This window comes from Rhinopithecus roxellana, chromosome 15 (assembly GCF_007565055.1).
Source record: "Rhinopithecus roxellana isolate Shanxi Qingling chromosome 15, ASM756505v1, whole genome shotgun sequence".
NCBI classification, from domain to species: domain Eukaryota; kingdom Metazoa; phylum Chordata; class Mammalia; order Primates; family Cercopithecidae; genus Rhinopithecus; species Rhinopithecus roxellana.
The window spans coordinates 111,834,761-111,857,171 of NC_044563.1; the positions used below are offsets into that span (position 1 = coordinate 111,834,761).

Genomic DNA, 22,411 nt, shown 5'->3' on the forward strand with positions numbered 1-22,411 from the left:
TCAGGAGTTCGAGACCAGCCTGGCCAACATGGTGAAATCCTATCTCTACTAAAAATACAAAAATTAGCCGGGTGTGGTGGCACGCGCCTATAATTCCAGCTACTCAGGAGGCTGAGGCAGGAGACTCACTTGAGCCCATGAGGCGGAGGTTGCAGTAAGCAGAGATTGTGCCACCGCACTCCAGTCTGGGTGACAGAGCGAGACTGTCTCAAAAAAAAAAAAAAAAAAAAAAAACTAAAATTAATTTTTGGTAGGGATAAACTGGAAACAAATATTCCATAGTAGGTGATAAATCATCAAACATCCATAAAAGGGAGTATTTTGCAGCCACAGACAATTGTTTATAATGACCTAAGAAACTGCTCACAGAGGAAAATACATAAAATTCTATAGAATGATCAAATAGGCTAAAAATAGAAAAAAAGGCTAACAGCAAATACCACCAAAATGTCAACAAGCCTCTCTGGATAAGGGATTACTAATGATTTTTAGTTTCTTTCTACTTTACTCTATTTTCTAAATTTCCAGTAAGTATTTTAACATCAGAAAAGAACCTTAAAATGAAAAAGTTATTTAACACACTATTTTTAAAATTACCCAATACAGTGTCTTGAAAACATGCCAACTTCCAAATATCTCACTGCTCCTTCCTGTTTCTTCAACAATGGTGCTCTGAAGCATGGGAGGAAACATGAAGTAAAAGGCAGTTTTTGTACACTTTACTTCCGTTACATATTAGAGATTTTGAAGATCTACTACATAAGCCTACACATTCACATTGTATAGTTTTCTGGTGCCAGAACTACTAAGGTAGTGAAAATCAGCCAAGAGATGGTGGTTTTACCACATACTCGTAACTGCAGAGGCTTTACAGACTCTTTAAAGTCTTTTGTATAATTTCAAAAGTAAAATTAGTTTGGTCTTTCCTAGGTGAAAACAAAACCTCTGATAACAACTCCGCTACAAAGCCATTTACAGGCAATCAAGACTAAAAATACTTCTGGTGATGATGACTGGGAGATCCTCATTACAAATCAACTAAGTGAAACTGAAAAGTTACTAACTTTAGAAAATGACAACCAACCAAAAAAAAGAAAAGCAGAAGAGATGTTGGAAAAAAAAAAAAAAAACAGATTAAAATAATATAGATAAGTGCTTTCTGCAGTGAAATTATATAACTGAAATGTTGGTATAGTTTTTACTAGAATAAAATGTAACTCTATAGTTGTCTTCACTTTTCCAAGTTTTTCTAATGTGAAGAAATTGTATTATTCTACTTCTGTCTTCCCTCTGTATATTATCCTTTCTTTAAAGTGCTCATTGCTTCTTCAATATCTTTTTTTACAGAACAGAATTTATGTATTGTATGACAGACATTGTGACACTTTGTAATTTATTACTTCATATCCTCTGGAGTTTGTGATTTTAGTATAAATTTGAGACAATAACTGTCCAGACTAGGCAAATTTTTTTAGTTTATAATGTTTTACTATGATTTAGGGATTTTTTTTCATAGAACAAAAATTATAAGCATAAAAACTCAGGTATCAGAAAGACTCAAAAGGCTGTTTTTCACTTTGTTCAGATTTTGTTTCCAGGCATTAAGTGTGTCATACAGTTGTTGCCACTGCTGTTTTCCAAATGTCCGATGTGTGCTATGACTAAAAATTGAAAAATTAAACACAGTGTTAGTCAATCTATTATCCTCTGGGTTTTTTTTTTATAATACTACAGATTTGAATCCAGTTAAAAGCAATATTAAATATACACAACAGACATAATTTAGAATTGTAAAAGAATTTAAGAATTACATAATTATTTTAAAAAAATCTTTACTGTATTGATCCTAAGCCTTCTAATTCTCCTGAACAACTATATAAAGCAGACATAAAAGTCATTAGTATTCTAGCCAATGCTAAGCCATTAAATGAAATGTGCTGGAAAATAGGACTCTTTCATTAAATAAGCTAATCACATTCAGTCTGAACTTTAATAAAATTATAATAAATAGCAACTATTTAACTACAGTCAACTGATAACACCACCTTGGTTCTCTAAACATTTAAGTGAAATAATTGAAACAAACTAAATCGTTCTATAAAATGCCGCAAAGCATTAAATATCTTACCTGACAACTACTTTTCTCTGGGTCTGATCAATTTTGCAGTAGACCATTTTAGTTCTTACCGCTGAAAAAAGATGTTTTACATTGTATGTTATATGGAAAATTTCCAAGAAAAATAGCTAAGGTATGAAAACTGTGACCAAGTGAGCCATAATAAAACTTTATACTGTTTCCCAACACTGCACACTGACTGTTTAAATCTAATAAGCAAAACAGTATGAGGCAAGCAAGTGGAAGGTCATGCATTTCTCGTATGGCTGCTGGGATCATCTATATTAAATAAACATTGCATATAGTTTTTTTTTTTTTTTAAGTATTCTAGGTGTTCTTCCCCTACCATCTCAAATAGGGAAATAAACTAATTTCCTACTAAGTTATTACTTCTTTATAGAAGACTTAGATCATTAGGGGAAAAAAGGTCAATAGTTCTGAATCTTTTATTAATCTTAATTACATAATCCCAACTTTCAAATTTAAAAAACTCAGATAAAACTCCTGAGCAGTTAAGTTGCTTTATAATCCAATTGTTCAGGAAGAAGTTCTTCTTTCTAGGCTCATCATAAAAAAACTGGTAATGGTTAACACTTGTAGATCACTTGTTGCCAGATGACTTGTAGATACTATGTGCCAGGCACTGTGCTTTACCTGTATTAATTCATTTAATCCTTACAACCACAAATGAATCCCTACATTCCTGTTTCACAAAGGAAGGGCCTGGTCTTAAATCCACGTCTTAAAACCACAATGGTGTATTGCGTAAGTGTCTTTCTTCTATGTGATTTCAAGGGATAGAATATAGCAGTTTGTATTTCTACTAATTTTTACCCTACAACAAATATATCCACTAATCTACTAAACACACATCTGCTACAAACAAATTTTTGTTGTGTAAGGTTCAGTTTCCAGATAAAAATCTTACTATGATCCATGTAGATGAGAAATTCTAGAAATAAATGAAAATGTTCTATCTGTCTTACCGTCAATAACAAATGCTTCAACATCATCAGCTCCAATCTGAAGTTCTTGCTGCATTGTATCAAAAGAAATTTCTTTATTTTCCACTGCCATTCCCATAAAAGTAAGTAGTCTCATTTTTGCCATATTCTGTTCATGTAATAGGCCTACATAACAGAACAGTGAAGCCTGATGAATGTTCATACTAATTAAAGAGCTGCACTTTTTAAGAAAACTTAAGGAATTACCCAGTCCTGATCCAATTACATCTCATGTTAAGCTGCGGGCATTATTTTTACTTTTGTAATTGCGGAAATTATTGTGTGAGCACTTAGAATAATTTTGACAAAGCTTCTTATATTTATTTGCAAACTATAAACTGACTCCATAGAGTATTAAAAATAATTTTTCTATAGTACCATAGGTGATAGATTCAAAGTTAAGAATGGGCCATAAAATGATTATTTTTAGACCCTAAAAGTTTTGTACATTTTACATTTTTAAATAGTTATACATTTTAGGAGATAAAATCTACAAAGTACATTTCATAAGAACAGTTTCTATTTAGTTAGTTACCTAAGCTTATTTTTCACACTAACAGCTCTTCATTTAAACACAGAGGATTTCTCATCTACTTACTAGTTTTTTCTGTGTTACTATTACTGGTAAACGTGAAGTTTTAAAATATTTTCACAAACATTTTCAGTTATGAAAACATTCCATTTTGCTTCAGGTCACTATTTAAAACTCAAAACTACTTACAAATCAAAACTGTTGAGGTGTGTGTGTCATTTAACATTTATAGGCCAAAACAGTTAGTACTAGGTATAAAGAGTACCATTAACAGTGATAATTGTTCTTTATAAGGCAAAAGTAGAAAACTGCATAAATAATTCAAATTTTATATTGAATTATAAATTATAATTATAATTTATAATTATAATTTCTTTTTTTTTTTTTTTTTTGAGATGGAGTCTCGCTGTGTTGCCCAGGCTGGAGTGCAGTGGCACTATCTCGGCTCACTGCAAGCTCCGCCTCCTGGGTTCACGCCATTCTCCTGCCTCAGCCTCCCAAGCAGCTGGGACTACAGGCGCCCGCCAGCTCGCGCGTCTAATTTTTGTATTTTTAGTAGAGACAGGGTTTCACCTTGTTAGCCAGGACGGTCTTGATCTCCTGACCTCGTGATCCGCCCGCCTCAGCCTCCCAAAGTGCTGGGATTATAGCCACCGCGCCCAGCCTGCATTATAATTTCTAATGAAATATGCTGTTATAATTATTCAGATAACAATGTGTTAGGCCTAGAAGAAAACTTAAGGAATTACCCAGTCCTGATCCTTTCACTTTAAAAACAAAACTAGGGAGCTAAGAGATTAAATGGTGACATAGTAAAAAAGTAGCAGTGATAGGCCTAGAATAGGTTCATTTCTAAAATAAAGGGCTAGAAACTTTAAAAATTAGGAATCCTAAATATATAACCTAGTCCTAAGAGCAGAATTCTAACACAATATCATATATACCTGTTTTGATGCTAATTTATTAATTATAAAACCAAGTTTCTAAAACTAATCTAGATTTACATGTTCCTTTTCACTGAACTTTTAAATTATGTAACATCAGCAAATGATCAAGTGCCCTCTAATACATTCAGAGCTTCAAGTCTGTATTGTTCAAAAAGTTATCTCTCTAAACACTCCATAAATAAATTTTAAATTTATAACACTCCTATATTAGTGGAAGATTAGGGAAGCCCATTAACATAGGGCATGATCATCTGTTAATTAGCTGTAATTATGATACAGGCTTCCTATTTGGCACAGATTCAACAAAAACATGGTCATCATAACTCAAATGAATGAGGTATACAAGTAAGTATTGCTAACTGGGTTTAATGGAAATCTACAGGCATCAAGAAATCAATTAGTGCACATTAACCCTAATTAACAAATGCAAATTAGATGCTGATTAACTTTCTGAAGCAAAAGGTAGCAACTGGATAACACCGGATTACATGTGAACATGTTAGGGCAATTCAGTTGACACAAGATAATGCTACTGTTGGCCTAAGTTGTCAGTGTTAATAAAAGAAAATGTTCTGACAAACTGATTGCAACTTGTGGAATCTAGATAGTTGTCACTAGGCTTTCAGCTGTAATAAATGTTTAATTATATAATTTTAAAAATACACATTAATATAAAGATGTTTTCTGAAAAGCATATAAACAAATTTCTAATAGAATACTGATGTGCACAGATGTTCAAGAAATGTAAGGCAAATGAAGGAATTTGAATTCTAGTTGGCACAATAAGCAATGTTACGAATTTTTTCCTATCAATGAACAAGTATTCAAGATTTTTTCAAAAATTCCTTAACATTCTCAGTTCTACTGGCATAGACAGACAATTCTCTTTCAATATGATAAAATGATAGAAACTTCTGAAATCTGTATTATTTTAAATACTCCTAAAATTAAATCTATTTTACTGTTCATCTTCTCTGCAGTTACAATCTTACCGTAAATGAAAAAACTTATCAGAGGAATGAAGATTATTTCTAGGCAGAATTCCATAAAACCGTTATCTATTTTATACGTGAAAACTTGCATCTAAAAACACTTTAAATTGATGTTTAAACTAACTTTAAAACAGAGAACCAAAGTTAAAACCTTTAGGACTCTTGTTCTGAAAAATCAAACTACTAAGGCAGTGCAGTATGAGTTAAAGATTTTGTAGGAAGCTGTGCTTTGTTTCATAAAACTAAAATACTATCTTCAAGGAGGAAGTCACAGTGTGCTGTGTCGTATTTCAATTTTAAAGTTATAAAAAATCTAATTTATGGAAACATTTATTCATTACTAATATGTCAAAACCTTAATGCAGTAATAAAAAAAGTGCATCATTGAGCAATTTCTGCATTGTCACTGACCCCTGTCTTAAAATGCTGCAATATAGAAAACCCAATTTTAATGCATGCAATAGCTTATGAACCAGTGCTCCTTTGAAACAGTCAATTACACATCAATGGGGGAGTGTCAAAGTGTTAATTACTACTCCTTTTTCCTTGGTGCGTAAATAAAGAGGTTGCTGACATTAACATTCCATCACATAGCTTCATGCCACAGAACAAATTAACTGGGACAGAATGTGGTTTTCTGGGTCTAGTGCACCTGGCAAAGCTTTGTACACAAACACACATCTACTTTATCTTGGTGTATTTCAAATGCCCTATTATGTTCAGAGTAAGTCCCCAATTCCAATAGAGGCACACAATTTAGAGGTGACAAACATTAATGATTACCAAATTGAAGACTAAGTATAATCAAAGTAGATCATATATTCATCTGTATCCTCAAGAACCAGGAAGACTAGTCTCAAAAAACAAAAAAAAAATTCAGTCTTAATGTGGAAAATATAATCAATCTCTAATGTATTTTGAGTATTGCCTACTAGGAAAACAAAGCAGCTTAGCTTCACAGTTGACTCCAGTGTAAAACAAACTGGTAGTTTACAACATTTAAAACCTGTTCAACTGCAGATTTTCTAAGTTTTCTCTTTGTATTTTAACATATTAAAAACATGCTCCAGAAGGAAATTAAAATATTGAACATATATAGGGTTTGCTCAGTAAGAATAAGATTTGATTCAATTTGACAAACATTTGCTGAACTCTGACATGCTAGACAAGAAAATTCAAAGATAAAAATAATAAAGACTATGCTGTTTTCAACAAACTGCAGTTAGAAAAGTCTTATTATCATGTAAAATTACATTTCCAATATCTAATTCCATCTTTCAGATCTAACTGGCAATACTATATATACTTCTGTGATTTGTTAATGGCAGGGGTATCCAAGCATAAAATACTACAGTAGAGGGGGAAAAAACTATTTGTTACCATTCTGTGGCTATGGCTTAAAAAAAGGAACCAAAAATAGAAATAACCATATATCTAAGGAATAAGGTCTTCTACAAAGAAACAATATTATTTTAAGAATGTTTAGCTTAATAAAGTACCTTTAATCATCAAATTTTATCAGCTCTTAAAACATTTCTGAAAGTTACCATTATGATCAAAGTAATGGTAATTCTTTCAGTTGCTTTTCTGCTCACTCCCCCATCCCTAAATTTTAAAAACAAATGTACCAATGGAACCATTTCTATCTCAATCTTCTCCAAGCACCCGATTCTTGCTATAACTTTACCTCAAAGAATTGTGGTACAGAAGAGCTGGAAGGGCCTAAAGTTCAGCAAGCTCTTAAATGAGACAAAAAGGGTCCAAGTTGTTTTCTCCTTTTTTTTTGGAGACGGAGCCTTACTCTGTCTTCCAGGCTGGAGTGTAGTGATGCGATCTCAACTCACTGCAACCTCTGCCTCTGGGGTTCAAGTGATTCTCTTGCCTAAAGCTCCTGAGTAGCTGGCACTACAGGTGTGTGCCACCATGCCCACTAATTTTTGTATTTTTAGTAGAAATGGGGTTTTGCCATGTTGGCCAGGCTGGTCTTGAACTCGTGACCTCAAGTGATCCACCCACCTCAACCTCCCAAAGTGCTGGGATTACAGGCGCCAAGTTGTTTTCTTTTTTTGTTGTTGTTGAGACGCAGTCTTGCTCTGTTGCCCAGGCTGGAGTGCAGTGGCAGGATCTTGGCTCACTGCAACCTCCACCTCTGACTCCGCCTCCCGGGTTCAACCTCCAAGGTTGATTCTCCTACCTCAGCCTCCCGAGTAGCTGGGACTACAGGCGCCCGCCACCACACCCGACTAATTTTTTTGTATTTTTAGTAGAGACAGGGTTTCACCATGTTAGTTAGCCAGGATGGTCTCTACTTCCTGATCTTGTGATCCACCCGCCTCGGCCTCCAAAGTGCTGGGATTACACCTGTGAGCCACCTTGCCCAGTCCCAACTTGTTTTCATACTCCCAGTTTCATTCTCTATCACAAATGCCACCTCCTACACCTTCTTGGTTTCTGATTCTCAATTCACTCTAAGTAATATTTTAAACTACCTATTTTTGTGCTGTTCTATCATACACGACTCCTTTTAGGATTATCTACAAATAAGGCCACAACCATACTTGCTGGACCACATAGTACATAACTGTTAGTGTAGCATATTCCCACCTCTGTCTGTGCCTCAAAGAATAAACCCCAAAACTTACCAAGTGAATCAATGAAGTCTTTATTATTCTGATAAAACTTGACATATGATGCCAATTTAGCACTCACAAAAATGGTTAAAAGCTATACAGATAAGAGACAAAAAAGATACCATCAATACAGAATTAAGATTTAAGATATTTTAAGATATTGTAAGATACTGTAAAGATATTTTAAAGACACTCCTACATTTTGTTCAATGCAGAAATATCATTGTTTCATCAAATTACCAAACCATCTGCTTTCATATGGCTCACTTTTAAAATGAATCAGTAAATACACTGCGCTCTAAATTATCCACACTGAAAGATGGTGGCTAATGGCATAGTCCAGATGCACAACAGTCCAAAATATATTTATACTTGCATTTGAAAAATGTTCATGTGTTTTTAAATATCAGATTTATCTTCCTAAGTGGGGCTAGGAACAATATATATGTAATAAAAAAGAAACTTGTATTATCTAAGTCTATAATGGTGAGTAAGTGAGAAGATGAAAGAAAGGGTGGTGGCCGGGCGCAGTGGCTCACGCCTGTAATCCCAATACTTTGGGAAGTCAAAGTGGGCAGATCACTTGAGGTCAGGAGTTGGAGACCTGATCAACATGGCAAAACCCTGTCTCTACTAAAAATACAAAACTTAGTTGGGTGTGGTGGCATGTGCCTATAACCCCAGCTACTTCTCCTGGAGGCTGAGGCAGGAGAATCGCTTAAACCAGAGAGTTGGAGGTTGCAGTGAGCCAAGATCATGCCACTGCACTCCAGCCTGGTGAGAGTGAGACTCTGTCTCAAAAAAAAAAAAAAAAAAAAAGAAAGAAAGAAATTAAGAAAGGGAGGAAGAATAGGACTGTGCTCAGTGGTTGGAGAAAAGCTGGTCCTAAATATGTCTGTTCCTGATATAAAAAGAATAAATAGTTCTTTATCTTTCCATATCTTGCCATTAGTCACTTTTATTAATGCAAAGAAAGAGTCCTGCTTTTCTTTGGAAAATTTAGGAAAGGAGGACATTTTTCACATTAAAGGATAAACTACTTACATCATGAATAAGCTCGCCTTCCAAAAACTTGACTGGTTTTAAAGTAAGAAGGTGGTCAAAAAGAAATGCATTTGGGTCTTTCAATGCTCGTACAATACACCTTAATTAGAGAACAAAAAATTTAGGCTCAGGGTTTTGAAATGCTAGCTTTTCACTGAGTTTTTGCAGATCATAAAATATACTTAATTCAGTAAAATATCTAACAGTCCAAAACATATATACAACATTTAAAAAGTTACAGGATAGGGTTAAGACAGGCCAATAAATTTATCAGGTTCATCTGTTTTAACAAAATGAAATATATTAATTGTAGAAAAAAAACACAGCTGGAGAGAAAGCACCAAGGTAATCAAATAGCAAGCAGCAGCCAGAACCATATGCCAGACACTAAGTGCTTCACTTGCCTTATATCTCATTTATTCCTCAGAACAACCTAGGAGACAAACAATATTAACCATGCCCCCTTTATCAACTATGAAGCAGCCCAGAAGTGCTAATTAAGAGGTGGAGTAAGAATGTGAATGGAGGCAGTCTGACCTCAAAGTCAAGGACCTTTACCACCAACTTTCCTTTTTACGAACTCCTATCATGTAGAGGTTCACACAAAGTAATGACCATGTAAAGAAGTTTCACAATCCTTATTACAAAGATTTAGAAAACTGATTCTATTCTTGTTACCAGTTAGATCTAAGACTGTTAAAAGCCCTTATTCTCATTAGCAATGGGTTAATTCTTGGCAAGCCATCAACCTTCCACCTATAAGCTTTAATATTAGGGTTAATTGGCCCAAGATTAGGTTCTAATTCTTGGGTTGGGATCATCATCCCCATACCAGCAATACCCCCACCCAGTAAACACCATGCAGCTATTTCATATTCAAGCTACAAGTTCTTCCAATATCAAACCTTGAATTTTAGTATCTACATTAGAATCACCAGGAAATGCACACTATCAAATGGCTCTGGATCACTCATGGTTGCAAACATGATTTTAGTTACATAATTTAATACTGTAGCTCACCTCTAAACTGCTGACAAACTCTCATTAGAGTAACGTTTAACAGTACCTGTGGGCATCAACTCGAGCCTGGGAAGCATTATCCTCTGTGTAACTTCCAAGCAATTCCACCATGACTTTTGAAGCAGCATCACTAAAAAGAAATACTGCTTTAGGAACTTGAAAGTATTACTGCTATTCATTCATTTAAAAATATTTTTAAGAGGCAGGTACTGTGCTGATGACATATGTAATGGTGACTAAGAGAGACAAAATCCCTGTCTATGGGAAAAGTCATGAAACCTTCCTTTTAGTAGGAAAGATGGACAACTAAGGAAAGTAAGTGCTATGAAGGAAATAAATGGTGATGTAATCAAAGCAACAAGAAAGGAAAGGCTACTTTATGTACAGTGAGAAAGCAAAGTCTCCCTCAGAAGAGATGACATGTAAGCTGAGACCAAAAGGATGTAAAATATCCTTTTCTTGGCCATGAAAAGAACTGGGTTCATGAAAGTGGGGTAAGATGACTTTCCAAGCAGAGGGAAGACCAAGTATAAAGGCCCTAGGTGGAAAAAAAGTTTTGTGTCCCAGAAACTGTTAGGACAGTATGGCTGAAGTTGAGACAAGACCAAATATTTAAGTAACTCTACTTAAGATACCCTTCCAATTAAGTTATTCTTACAGTTAGACAGATGATCAGTTCTCACTGCAGTAAATAGGGCAAAATAAATGCAGTCATTCAAACTGGACTTTTAGAAAATGTTTATCTTTACTCCTCATGACTTCCTTTAAACTGTGGAATCTTCAGCTTATAGAAAGCTTTGTTAACTAGGAGGAAGAGGTTTTTTTTCCCCTTTTTTCAATTTCTAAAAATACTTACTCCCCATATCTGAGTTCAACCTGGGTAAAATCAGCAGGAACTGTATCATTTATTTTAAAATGATAAATGCTATCTAAAACTTCTCTCAAAACTAAGGTTTACTAAGATTCAGAAATATCACTATAAGCATGGCCAAGTGGTAACCTACAACTTTTTCTTCTTTTTTTTTTCTTCGAGACAGAGGCTTGCTCTGTCGCCCAGGCTGGAGTGCACTGGCGTGATCTCGGCTCACTGCAAGCTCTACCCCCTGGGTTCACACCATTCTCCTGCCTTAGCCTCCCGAGTAGCTAGGACCACAGGCACCCACCAGCATGCCTGGTCTCGATCTCCTGACCTCGTGATCCGCTCGCCTCAGCCTCCCAAAGTGCTGGGATTACAGGTGTGAGCCACCACGCCCAGCCGGTAACCCGCATCTTAAATGTAGTGATACAAATGCCTAGGCACAGTGGCACATGCAAATGGTCCCAGCTACTCAGAAGGCTTGCTTGAGCCCAGGAATTCAAGGCTTTTTGCACTACAACTGCACCTATGAACAGCCAAATACCCACTGCACTCCAGCGTGGGCAACATGGTCACACCCCACCTCTAAAAATAAAAAATTAATATTGAACTCAACCTGAAAGAGGCCATGATCCACAGAAGCCAGAGTAGCTGAAAAACTTGTTTACTGGTGGTCTGAGCTTTGAAACTAGAGATAGTAGTTTTAGAGAATATTTTAAGAAATTGGAGCACACTCACAGGTTGTGTGGTAATCAGACCCCCAAACAAAATGTTCCAGAGACTGTGGTTTTGTGACTTACTCTTGTGTTGAAGAGGTGGATGCAGCAATGTGTGCTCGATCACACAAAGCTGAGGCATGCAATGGAACCAAAGACAGCTGTTTCTAGAGAGAGTTCTGGGAAGGCAGCGCCCATTCAACATTTGTTGGTGACGTTAAACAAGATACAGAAGAACATAATTTGAGAGACTACTTTGCAAAGTATGGCAAGATTGAAACCACAGAAGTTCATGGAGGACAGGCAGAATGGAAAAAAGATAGGATTTGCTTTTGTAACTTTTGATGATCATGATACAGTTGGTAAAATTGTGGTTCAGAAATAACACTCTATTAACAGGCGTTAGTGAAGTGAAAAGGGCCCTTTTTAAACAACAGATGCCGTTGTAGAGTGGATCTAGCAACTTTATGGGTTGTGGAGGAAGCTCTGGAGATGGCAGTTTTGGCCATGGGTAGAAACTCTGGTGGAAGAGGAGGCTATGGTGCTGGGGTGGTGGCAGCAGTAGTAGTTATGGAGGAGGGGTTGCTGGATATAATGGATTTGAAGGTGATGGTGGCAACTACAGCAGTTGTCCTGGTTTTGATAGTAGAGGGGGGTATGGTGGTGGTAGATATGGTGGCAGCAGTGGAGGGCATGATAGTTACAATGAAGAAGGAAATTTGGGGACTGGTAATTATGGTGGTGGTGGGAACTATAATGATTGTGGATATTACAGTGGACAATGACAATCAAATTACGGACCCATGCATCAAAGGGGGCAGCTTTGGTGGATAATGCTTGGGCAGTCTCTATGGTGGTAAATATGGTAGCACAAGGTTCTAAAAACAGCAGAAAAGGGCTACAGTTTTTAGCAGGAGCACAAGCAAGGAGAAGTCAGAAAAGCCACAAGTTACTTTGAGGCAATCATCCAAATGCATTAGAGGAACTGTACAAGTCTGCCACCGAGGAATGATGATCCACAGTCAGAAAAGTTACTGCAGCTTAAACAGGAAAGCCTTCTCTTGTTCAGGACTGTCATAGCCAAAGTTTGCAAAAAGTGCAGCTATTCATTAATTCAGTGTAGTGTTAATTACATGTATATTCCTGAGTCTTTTATCTGTTGTAGCTTTTGTCTTTTTCTTTTCATTACATCAGGTATGTTGCCCTGTAAAATTATGGTAGTGTAGTGGTACCAGGAATAAAAAACTAAGGAATTTTTAACTTTTCAATAAAAATTAAAACATATAATGATTTAACTATAAAAATGCAAAGAAAAACTTTTTTAAAAACCACATCTTACTCATTATCTTGTACCACACTGTAAGCACAGGTACAAGTCATTTTCCAGTTTTAGCAACCACAGTGTACTTCAATCTTCTCAGCTAAAGAAATCTTTTTAATCCATTGGAAGCACACATCATGGTGTCTGACATGTAAGGGCTTAGTGACCAGTATCACCCTTTAAAATGCACAACAGACACCACGTGCATCAACCACCAATATAAATAAAGTCATGAAGAGGGCACCTATAAACGTGAAGCATTTTTACTTAACTGCTAGGCAAACTCTCAAATTTTACTAATTAAAATATGTTAAAATATGTATTTTATGTGTTCTAAAGAAGAAAACCAACTCTCAACATTTAGATCGGCAGAATTTCATGTTTAAGTAAGTATCCCCTTCCAGTGCCCTACTGTGGATAGCATTTATCCACTCAGTGCCCAATAAGTGCTATCTTCTTGGGAATGCAATGGTTAGCAGAGGTTCCTTACCTTCACTTAGCCTACAACCTTACTTTCAACCAAGGGTGTTAAATGCTAGGATACAAGTAGAGGGTGCTGCAAAAGGGAGGCACTAACCGAAATACGAGAGGGGTGTTTCTGGCAGAGAAATGAAGCTGACTGTAATAAGACTACTTAGACAAGGGGTAGGCAAACTTTCTGTACAGGGCCAGAGAGTAAATATTTTAAGCTTTGCAAGCTATACGGTATCTGTTGTAACTAAACTCTTGGCAAAAGCAGGCACAGACAATATGTAAATGAATACACATGGATGTAATACCAATGTTATGGACCCTGAAATCTGAATTTCATATAATATCCATATATCATGAAATACAACCCTTTCTTTGATTTTCTTTCTCAATCATTTAAAAATGTAAAAACCATTCTTAGTACACGGGCTACACAAGAACCAGGGCCAGCTCCTGGTCCAGACTGGCAAAGAGCATGGTGCTTTTATACCTGACATAGGCTCGCTATGTCTAGGGTGTGATAAGCAAGAGGAAGGACATGGGTGGAGAGAGGGAATATTTACATTAACACAAAGTTTTTTGTAGTCTGCCACTGCACCATCCAAAAATGATGAGATGCTTCACCACATTCACCAAGCTCATGCTACAGCAGTAGGTTGAAGCCCATGTTGGAAAGGCCCCCCATCCTTTCTTTTTCTAGGAAAAAAAGCCAAATTTCACTTTTTAAAAAGTTCAAAGATGAGGGAAAACTACTTCTAATCTTTACAGTTATCTTTAACTTAGTAGGTCAAATTTATAAAAATAGATTTAGAGCAACTCTGTGGAGAACAGAGTAAAGCAAAATTACTGACCCTACTTCTCTTTAAAAAACATCCCCATCTACTTATACTGCCTGTTAAGTTATAAGTTAGTTCATTACTTTTGAATACCTCTTCTTACAATCCACAAGGGCCTCATAAAGTAGTCTTAAAAGGGTGTGCTTTTTTTCAGTGGTGAGATTCCAGTCAGAAATCCATTTTCTAACCTACAAGAGATTGACAAAAGGAGAAAACTGAGTAACACATTTATTATAAAAGTACATTTCTGGCCAGGCATGGTGGCTCACGCCTATAATCCCAGCACTTCGGAAGGCCAAGGTGGGCGGATCACCTGAGGTCAGGAGCTCGAGACCAGCCTGACCAAAATAGAGAAACCACGTCTCTACTAAAAATATAAAATTAGCTGGGCATGGTGGTGCATGCCTGTAATCCCAGCTACTCAGGAGGCAGAGGCAGGAGAGCTGCTTGAACCCTAGAGGCGGAGGTTGTGGTGAGCTGAGATTGTGCCATTGCACTCCAGCCTGAGCAACAACAGTGAAACTCCGTCTCAAAAAAAAAAAAGTGCATCTCTTATAACCAGAACAACTATTCCACTCAGTAACTCACTTGATCCAGCTCAGTGGGAATGTACTGGATGGCCCCACAAGATGCTGCCACTTTAATAAGGCTGCAATACACTGTATATCTTACAGGAGTATTCTTGTCCATCCCATGGAAAAGGTTGCTTAACCTGGTTAACAAACAAATAAACAAGGTTTGAAATCAGCAACCAGTTTTAAGTTGAGGTTAGCTCTCACCACAAACCTGTGGCAGATACCATTAATAACTTCATATTACAAAGAAAGAAACTAAGGCACAGAAAGGTCAAGCCACTTGCCCAAGGTCACAGCTAATAAGAGCCACAGCTGAAAGTCAAGTTTCAGAATTCCTGCTCTGAACCATTAAAAGTTAGTAACATGAGCCGGGTGTGGTGGCTCATGCCTGTAATCCCAGCACTTTGGGAGGCCGAGGCAGGCGGATCACAAGGTCAGGAGATTGAGAGCATCCTGGCTAACACAGTGAAACCCCGTCTCTACTAAAAATACCAAAAAAAAAAGAAAAAAATTGAGCCGGGCATGGTGGCAGTCACCTGTAGTCTCAGCTACTCGGGAGGCTGAGGCAGGAGAATGGCGTGAACCCGGGAGGCAGAGCTTGCAGTGAGCCGAGATCATGCCACTGCACTCCAGCCTGGGCGAAAGAGCCATGCTCCGTCTCAACAACAGCAGCAAAAAAGTTAGTAACATGAAAATAGCCCCTTGAAAAACCGAGTTTCTTTCAGATTTCAACTTACAACTGCAGTCTCAGAGATGGGCGTTCACCTTCGCGAAATTTGACCAGCTTTTCACATAGGCTTTCAATCAAAGCTTCTTGCTTGTCTGGTTCCAGGATCAAGAGTAGGGATACCACACTGTTCATTACACTTTCAACATCTACACAAGTATGGATAACAAAATCAACAGTGATACTACAATACTCAATGCGTCTAGTTAAGTATGCATTTCCAGTGTTTTAATACAATGAAGACCATCAAATATAAGACACTTTTGCATTCAGAAAGCAACTTGTATATTTTATTAAAGAGGAAGGAAATTGTTACCTAAGATGTGGTTTCTTTTTTTTTTTTTTTTTCAGATGAAGTCTTGCTCTGTCGCCCAGGCTGGAGTGTAGTGGTACAATCTCCACTCACTGCAACCTCTGCCTCCCGGGTTCCAGCGATTCTCCCGTCTCAGCTGCCTGAGTAGCTGGGACTACAGGCGTCCGCCACCACACCCGGCTAATTTTTGTATTTTTAGTAGAGACAGGATTTCACCATATTGGCCAGACTGGTCTTGAACTCTTGACCTTGTGATCCACCTGTCTTGGCCTCCCAAAGTGCTGGGATTACAGGTGTGAGCCACTACACCTGGCCTAAGATGTGGTTTCTAACTAGGTAAAACAGAGACTGATTTACATGTATATAAAGTTTCAATTTTTACTGTCATGATATTCAATCATTTGGAAGTTACTGGCATGATTTTGGGCCAGGATACTTTCTTAATTAAGGAAAACTTTGTATATACATATAGGAAATCAGAAATTAAAGCTGTCAACTCTCTGCTTGAATTAGTTATTTGTAAGTATTACAGATATTAATCATATCCCAAATTTAATCTCTAATTTTTTCATATACGTGCTGCCAAAATCAGCATCCAAGTTTGATCTCTAAACCTTAACTAGAGATTTCTGAACTCACAATTCTGAAAATTTCCCATCCTATCTCAATAAATAGGAAATTGGCCTAGTAATTACATGGCTATTAGATTACTTGAAATTGTATCCCATTTGATGTTAATCTAAAACTTATGAACAGGAAAGAGCTTCATTTTTTTCTTCATTTTTTTCTGAGATTATCAGCATTTAGTGTAGTAACACTTAAGAAATATACCAGTGCATAAAATAGAGGTTTTCTCAAAATAGGTTTACTTGATAGGCATAATAGATTACACAAACTGAAAGCATGTGTGAAGGTAAGATTGAAAACAACAGTGCTTAGACTCTGGTTAACAGTGTATAGTTAAAATAGCTAGAAGAGAACTGTTGAATGTTTCCAACATAAAAGATGTGTGATATTCCAATTACCCTGGTTTGATCATTACACATTGCATACATGTATCAAAATATCACCTGTGCCCCCAAAATATGTACAACCACTACCCATCTATTTAAAAGTCCTTAAGTCTAAAATTCAAAACACATAAATACAGTCAGCCTTCTGTATCTGAGGGTTCCAAATCCTCCTTGCCTCGGATAATGAGGGATGACTGTATAATTCACAAGAAAAATTCAAAAGATTTTATTGGGAAATATTAGAAAAAATTAAAAACAAACCTTTATCATCCTCCTTCAGACACACATCACAGGCTTCAATAATTTGAGCTAAATCAACATGAAGTCCACCTTCTGAGTTCTCTTCTGAAATCTCAGCTCCTTTAGATTTCAGATAAGCACGAAGCTCCGCAGCCTGTTGAGGATTGCTCTATTATAAAACTGACTATAAATGACAAAGCACAATCTCAAATTCTGTCCTCTTTCTGAAAAACTAAAATGCAAATACTGTATTCAACAACTATTTCAAATAATGTTGAAGACTCCTCCCTCACCTCATCCATCTTGGCAATCCCACAAGAGCCACAGGTTTTCCTCCACGAGGTCCAGTGGCTCTTTAGAGACGCTACAGCCCCCATGGATCACCTTCAGAATTTCTCTCATGTAGTCTGCACCCTGCTGGACTTCCAGCACACAGCAAAAACCTTTTTGATAATATAACCCAGAGGGTTTGGTGGGGGGTGTGGTTGTTGGGGAGAAGAAATCAATCTGACTTGGCAGATTTCACTTTTTTGAAAGAAATGAACAATAGTATTGCTCTCAAGTACACGCATTAACCACGGTTACTAGAAAAGTTACAGACATTACCTTGGCAAAAGGATAATCATTTGTTAATTAGTTGAGAATCTATTTGAGATAATAAGCATTTTGGTTCACAAAAGGGTAATGCCTGTGAATGTTGCCTTAAAATTACATCGAACTGCATCTACTATGCAACTAACCTCTTAGAAATGCATACCTGAGTCAGCATGCATCTTCGGACCTATAAAAACACAATTACAGTACCACATTCAGTCACTTGGACATTTCCTACCCTACTACCAAATTATATACATCTATTCCATTTTTCTCCTGGGACTCTATCTATGGCAGCCGAACAAATGAAGATTTTTTTTTTTTTTTGAGATGGAGTTTTGCTCTTATTGGCCAGGCTGGAGTGCAATGGCGTGAGTGGAGTGGCGCAATCTCGGCTCACTGCCACCTCTGCCTCCAGGGTTCAAGCAATTCTCCAGCCTCAGCCTCCCAAGTAGCTGGCATTACAGGCATGCGCCACCATGCCCAGCTAATTTTGTATTTTTAGCAGAGGCAGGGTTTCATCATGTTGGTCAGGCTGGTCTCGAACACCTGACCTCAGGTGATCCCCTGGTCTTGGCCTCCCAAAGTGCTAAGATTATAGGCATGAGCCACCATGCCCAGCCTGGTTTTAAAGATAATTAAATGAGAATGTGCAACAGGAAGATGAAAGGATACCATTAGTAAATGCACTGGCATTACATTTTCTAGGCCAAGCCAAAAAAAAAAAAATCAAAACCATCAAGATTTTTAAACCCCCAAGCATGTTTAGTTGCCTCAGGAAAGTATTAAACCTGCAGATTTGAGGGTACTATCCTTTCAGGTAACAAGCACACAGTAACTTCATATAGGAGTTGGTATTATAAGCAAGATTAAAAAAAGAAAACAAACTGTCACCATGTCAGAGAAAACAAAAATACCACCAGAAATTATGCTTCATGCTTCTCTATGGAGGAAACAGATACAAAGTAAACTTTTTCTAAGAATTATTCAACCACGTTTGCTGTTTTTCTGTCATCCTCACTGCCACAAGTGGTTGTGGAGCAGCATAAGCAAAAGAAAACAAAAAAAGATTAAGAATTCCATTTAACTCTAACCAAGCTGAGAATTTGACCAAAGTTAAACTAATCCTGAGCAATTTCATATTTCCTTGAAAGGACTGGCTACAATGCAACTGATGTTACAAGAACAGAAGCATAGCCTGAGAAGACACTTTAAGATATGATCAATGACAAGAACTTTCTCCATTCACAAATCCCTTCGTATGTTAAAAAAAAAAAAAAAAAAAAAAAAGAAAGAAAATCCAAATACTTTCTCAGTTAACCTAACAGCCAACTGTTGGTAACATGCTTCCATTTCTAATCAGGTTTTTTTTTTTTTTTGTCTTTCATATCTTCCTATCTGTGTTTAATCCCCTCCCCATCCTTGACCTTTTCTCCACCTTTTGCATTTTCCCTTCTTTCTTTGCTCTTCTGAGCATCGGAACTGCATTCCTACCGTGGGGGGGGGAGGGGTAATCACTCCCTCCCGCAATTCTGTAAGTTGTCTTAGACATGCGAAGTTTATATGATATTCAATCATTTGGAAGTTACTTCCATGTTAATAGAGTAACAGAAATAAAACGACAAACTTGGATTCCACAGAAGAGTTTTCAGTAACACAAAATTAGCTTTAAGAATACCATGTCATGTTTAACTCCCAATTAAGGTTAAACTTTTGTTATGGGGAAAATGAGAACCAACAGCCCTGTACACCAAAGAGCAAACGCCAAACGGGAAATTTAAAAATATCAGTATGGTCCATCAGGTGTATGCCTCACAGAATTTAAGAGCTGAACTGATACCATACTTCCGGGGTACAGAACAACTCTCATCCTCGTACAAGTAGGAATAGAAAGCAAGTATAAAATACGGGTCGTCTTCGCCTGTGATCGCACAGTAATACGGGCATTCTAATCTTATTTTATTATTATTATTGTTTTTTTTTTTTGAGAGGGACTCTCGCTCTGTCGCCCAGGCTGGTGTGCAGCGGCATGATCTTGGCTCACTGCAAACTCCGCCTCCCGAGTTCAAGCGATTCTCTTGCCTCAGCCTCCCCAGTAGCTGGAACTACAGGCGTGTGCCACCACGCCTGGGTAATTTTTTTGTATTTTTAGTAGAGACGGAGTTTCACCGTGTTAGCCAGGTGGTCTCGATCTCCTGACCTCGTGATCCGCCCGCCTTGGCCTCCCAAAGTGCTGGGATTACAGGCGTGAGCCACCGCGCCCGGCCCGGCATTTTGATCTTTAGCACAAAATTACTTTTCCCTATCCTGCTTATGCTGACTACAGATTCACCACCTCCTACTCCGGATGTGGCTGCATTTGAGGAAAGGAAGCCGACATCATTCCTAATCAGTCTAAAAATACTATGTCGTCAGAAGTGAGTCCCGACGCGGACCAGGAAGCTGGCGGTGGAGCGTCGGGACCCGCGCAGAGAAGGCCGGCAGGCGAGCTGGTGCGAATCGGGGCCAGGAACGCGCACCCCAGCCACGCGGCCTCCCCATTCTGGCGTGTAGGACAGCTGCGGGTGTCAGCCCTGGCCGCCCCGGCCCGGGCTCGGCACCGGTCCCTCGCGCTACTGAGACATCCCCCACCCCACTGTGGCGGCACCCGCAGTCCAAGGCACACCTGATCTTCCTCACTGATGTCGATGAAGGCCGGGACGCTCATGGCGAAGACCCGGGCACAGCTGACACTCCACTCGCAAGACCACGCCGACCGGAAAAGGGAACTGGACCGCGCTACGCTGCCGCGCAACTGCTTCCGGGTCACCCCGTGCGGGGACCTGTTGGGGCGGGGCCTTGAGAGACAATCCTACCGCGCGCTCTCGCCGCGGAGCGCAGCAGGCCGTGGCGTACGCTCTCGGGCTGCCCTAGTAGGTGGGACTTACTGGGTCTCCACCCAGCGACGCTTGTCGCGGCCTCCAGGTTTCAGGCCCGTGTAGCTATCTGCTTTGATGTTTTCTCCCGCTGGCGCCTCCCCAAGTCCACCTTCCCTTGAAATGTTAAGCTTATTGTGTCTTACCAAGTATGGATGGGTTTGTGTGGACCTGGGACTCTCCTGTACTGCTGTTGGGAACATAAAATGGTGCAGTCACTTTGCAGAGGAGCGGCGGTTTCTCAGAAAGTTCAGCATCCACCCAGCATATGACCCAGCTATTATACTACTAAGTATTTACCCAAACTGTGTGTCCTTACAAAGACTTGTACAATGTTCACTGCCGCTTTTAAGAAATAGCAGCTTTGGCTGGACGCAGTGGCTCTCATGCACTTTGGGAGGCCGAGGAGGGCGGATTACTTGGGGTCAGGAGTTGGAGACCAGCCTGGGCAACATGACAAAACCCCGTCTCTACTAAACATACAAAAACTACCCGGGCATAGTGGCGTGCGCCTATAATCCCAGCTAGTCAGGAGGCTGAGGCAGGAGAATCGCTTCAATCTGGGAGAAGGAGGTTGCCGTGAGACCAGGCCGTGCCACTGCACTCCAGCCTGGGCAACAGAGCGACACTCCATCTCATAAAGTATAGAATTCAGTAGTTTTTTAGTATTTTCACAGTTGCACAGCCATCTCCACTGTTTAATTTTAGAACATTTTCATCACCCCAAAAAGAAACTACCCATCAGCGATCACTCCCCAGACCCCCAGCCCCACACCTCTCCAGACCCCCTGGCCCCACCCCTCTCCAGCCCCCCCTTCCCCATCCCCACCCCTCTCCAGACTCCCCGGCCCCACCCCTCCCTAGACCCCCGGCCCCACCCCTCTCCAGACCCCCCCTGGCCCCACCCCCTCCAGACCCCCTGGCCCCACCCCTCTCCAGACCCCCTGACCCCACCCCTCTGCAGCCCCTGGCAAACACTACATTTTGTCTCTATGAATTTGCCTTTTCTGGACTTTTCATGTAAGCGGAATCACAAAATACACAGTGGCCTGTCTGACTTACTAAATTTAGCATAATGTTTTCAAGGCTAGTCCATGTATCAGTCCTATATTCCTTTTTATTGCTTATAATACTGCATTGTTATGGATATACCACATTGTGTTCATCTGTTCATCAGTTGGTGGACATTTGGGTTGTCTCCATTTTTTGGCTATTATGAATAATGTTTCCATGAACGTTAGTGCACAAGATTTTGTGTGTACGTATATTTCTCTTAGGTATGTACCTATGAGTGGAATCAGTAGCTTATATAGTAACTTTATGTTTAGCTTTTTTAGGAGGCAGCTTCCAGAAAGTTAACACTTTATTTTCAATAGCCAAAAAACAGGAAACAACCCAAATGTTCATCAACAGATGAATAAAGTGGATCAAGAAATTGTTATACATCTGCTTAATGGAATATTGCTGTTCAACAAAAAAGGATGAATTATTTATACATGCAAAAACACAGATGAATCTTTTTTTTTTTTTTTCAGTCTCTCCAGCCTAG

General features: G+C 38.7%; 2 protein-coding genes across 3 annotated transcripts in view; one reads left to right on the forward strand and one right to left on the reverse strand.

Annotated features, from left to right (window-relative positions):
- Window positions 1-1,169, forward strand: part of CCDC73 (coiled-coil domain containing 73) — a 151,701-nt gene extending 150,532 nt beyond the window's left edge. The window contains 1 exon segment of the mRNA XM_030917797.1: window positions 931-1,169. Within this exon segment, the coding sequence (XP_030773657.1) occupies window positions 931-1,143 (213 nt within the window). The 3' untranslated portion in view covers window positions 1,144-1,169.
- A 297-nt stretch (window positions 1,170-1,466) lies between these two features.
- Window positions 1,467-20,768, reverse strand: EIF3M (eukaryotic translation initiation factor 3 subunit M). Of its 2 annotated transcripts, XM_030917798.1 has the most exons (12): window positions 20,613-20,708; window positions 18,111-18,134; window positions 17,375-17,507; window positions 15,798-15,936; window positions 15,074-15,197; window positions 14,579-14,673; window positions 10,332-10,415; window positions 9,266-9,365; window positions 8,234-8,315; window positions 3,103-3,246; window positions 2,129-2,189; window positions 1,467-1,661 (listed from the first exon to the last, which is right to left on the reverse strand). In XM_030917798.1, the coding sequence occupies exons 1-12, from the start codon at window positions 20,652-20,654 to the stop codon at window positions 1,541-1,543; spliced, it is 1,149 nt and encodes a 382-aa protein (XP_030773658.1). In that variant the 5' UTR covers window positions 20,655-20,708; the 3' UTR covers window positions 1,467-1,540. The 2 variants fall into 2 exon arrangements, with proteins under 2 accessions (XP_030773658.1, XP_010356642.1); XM_010358340.1 differs by lacking the exon at window positions 18,111-18,134 and having other exon boundaries at window positions 20,613-20,768.
- Between the last annotated feature and the right edge of the window lie 1,643 nt (window positions 20,769-22,411).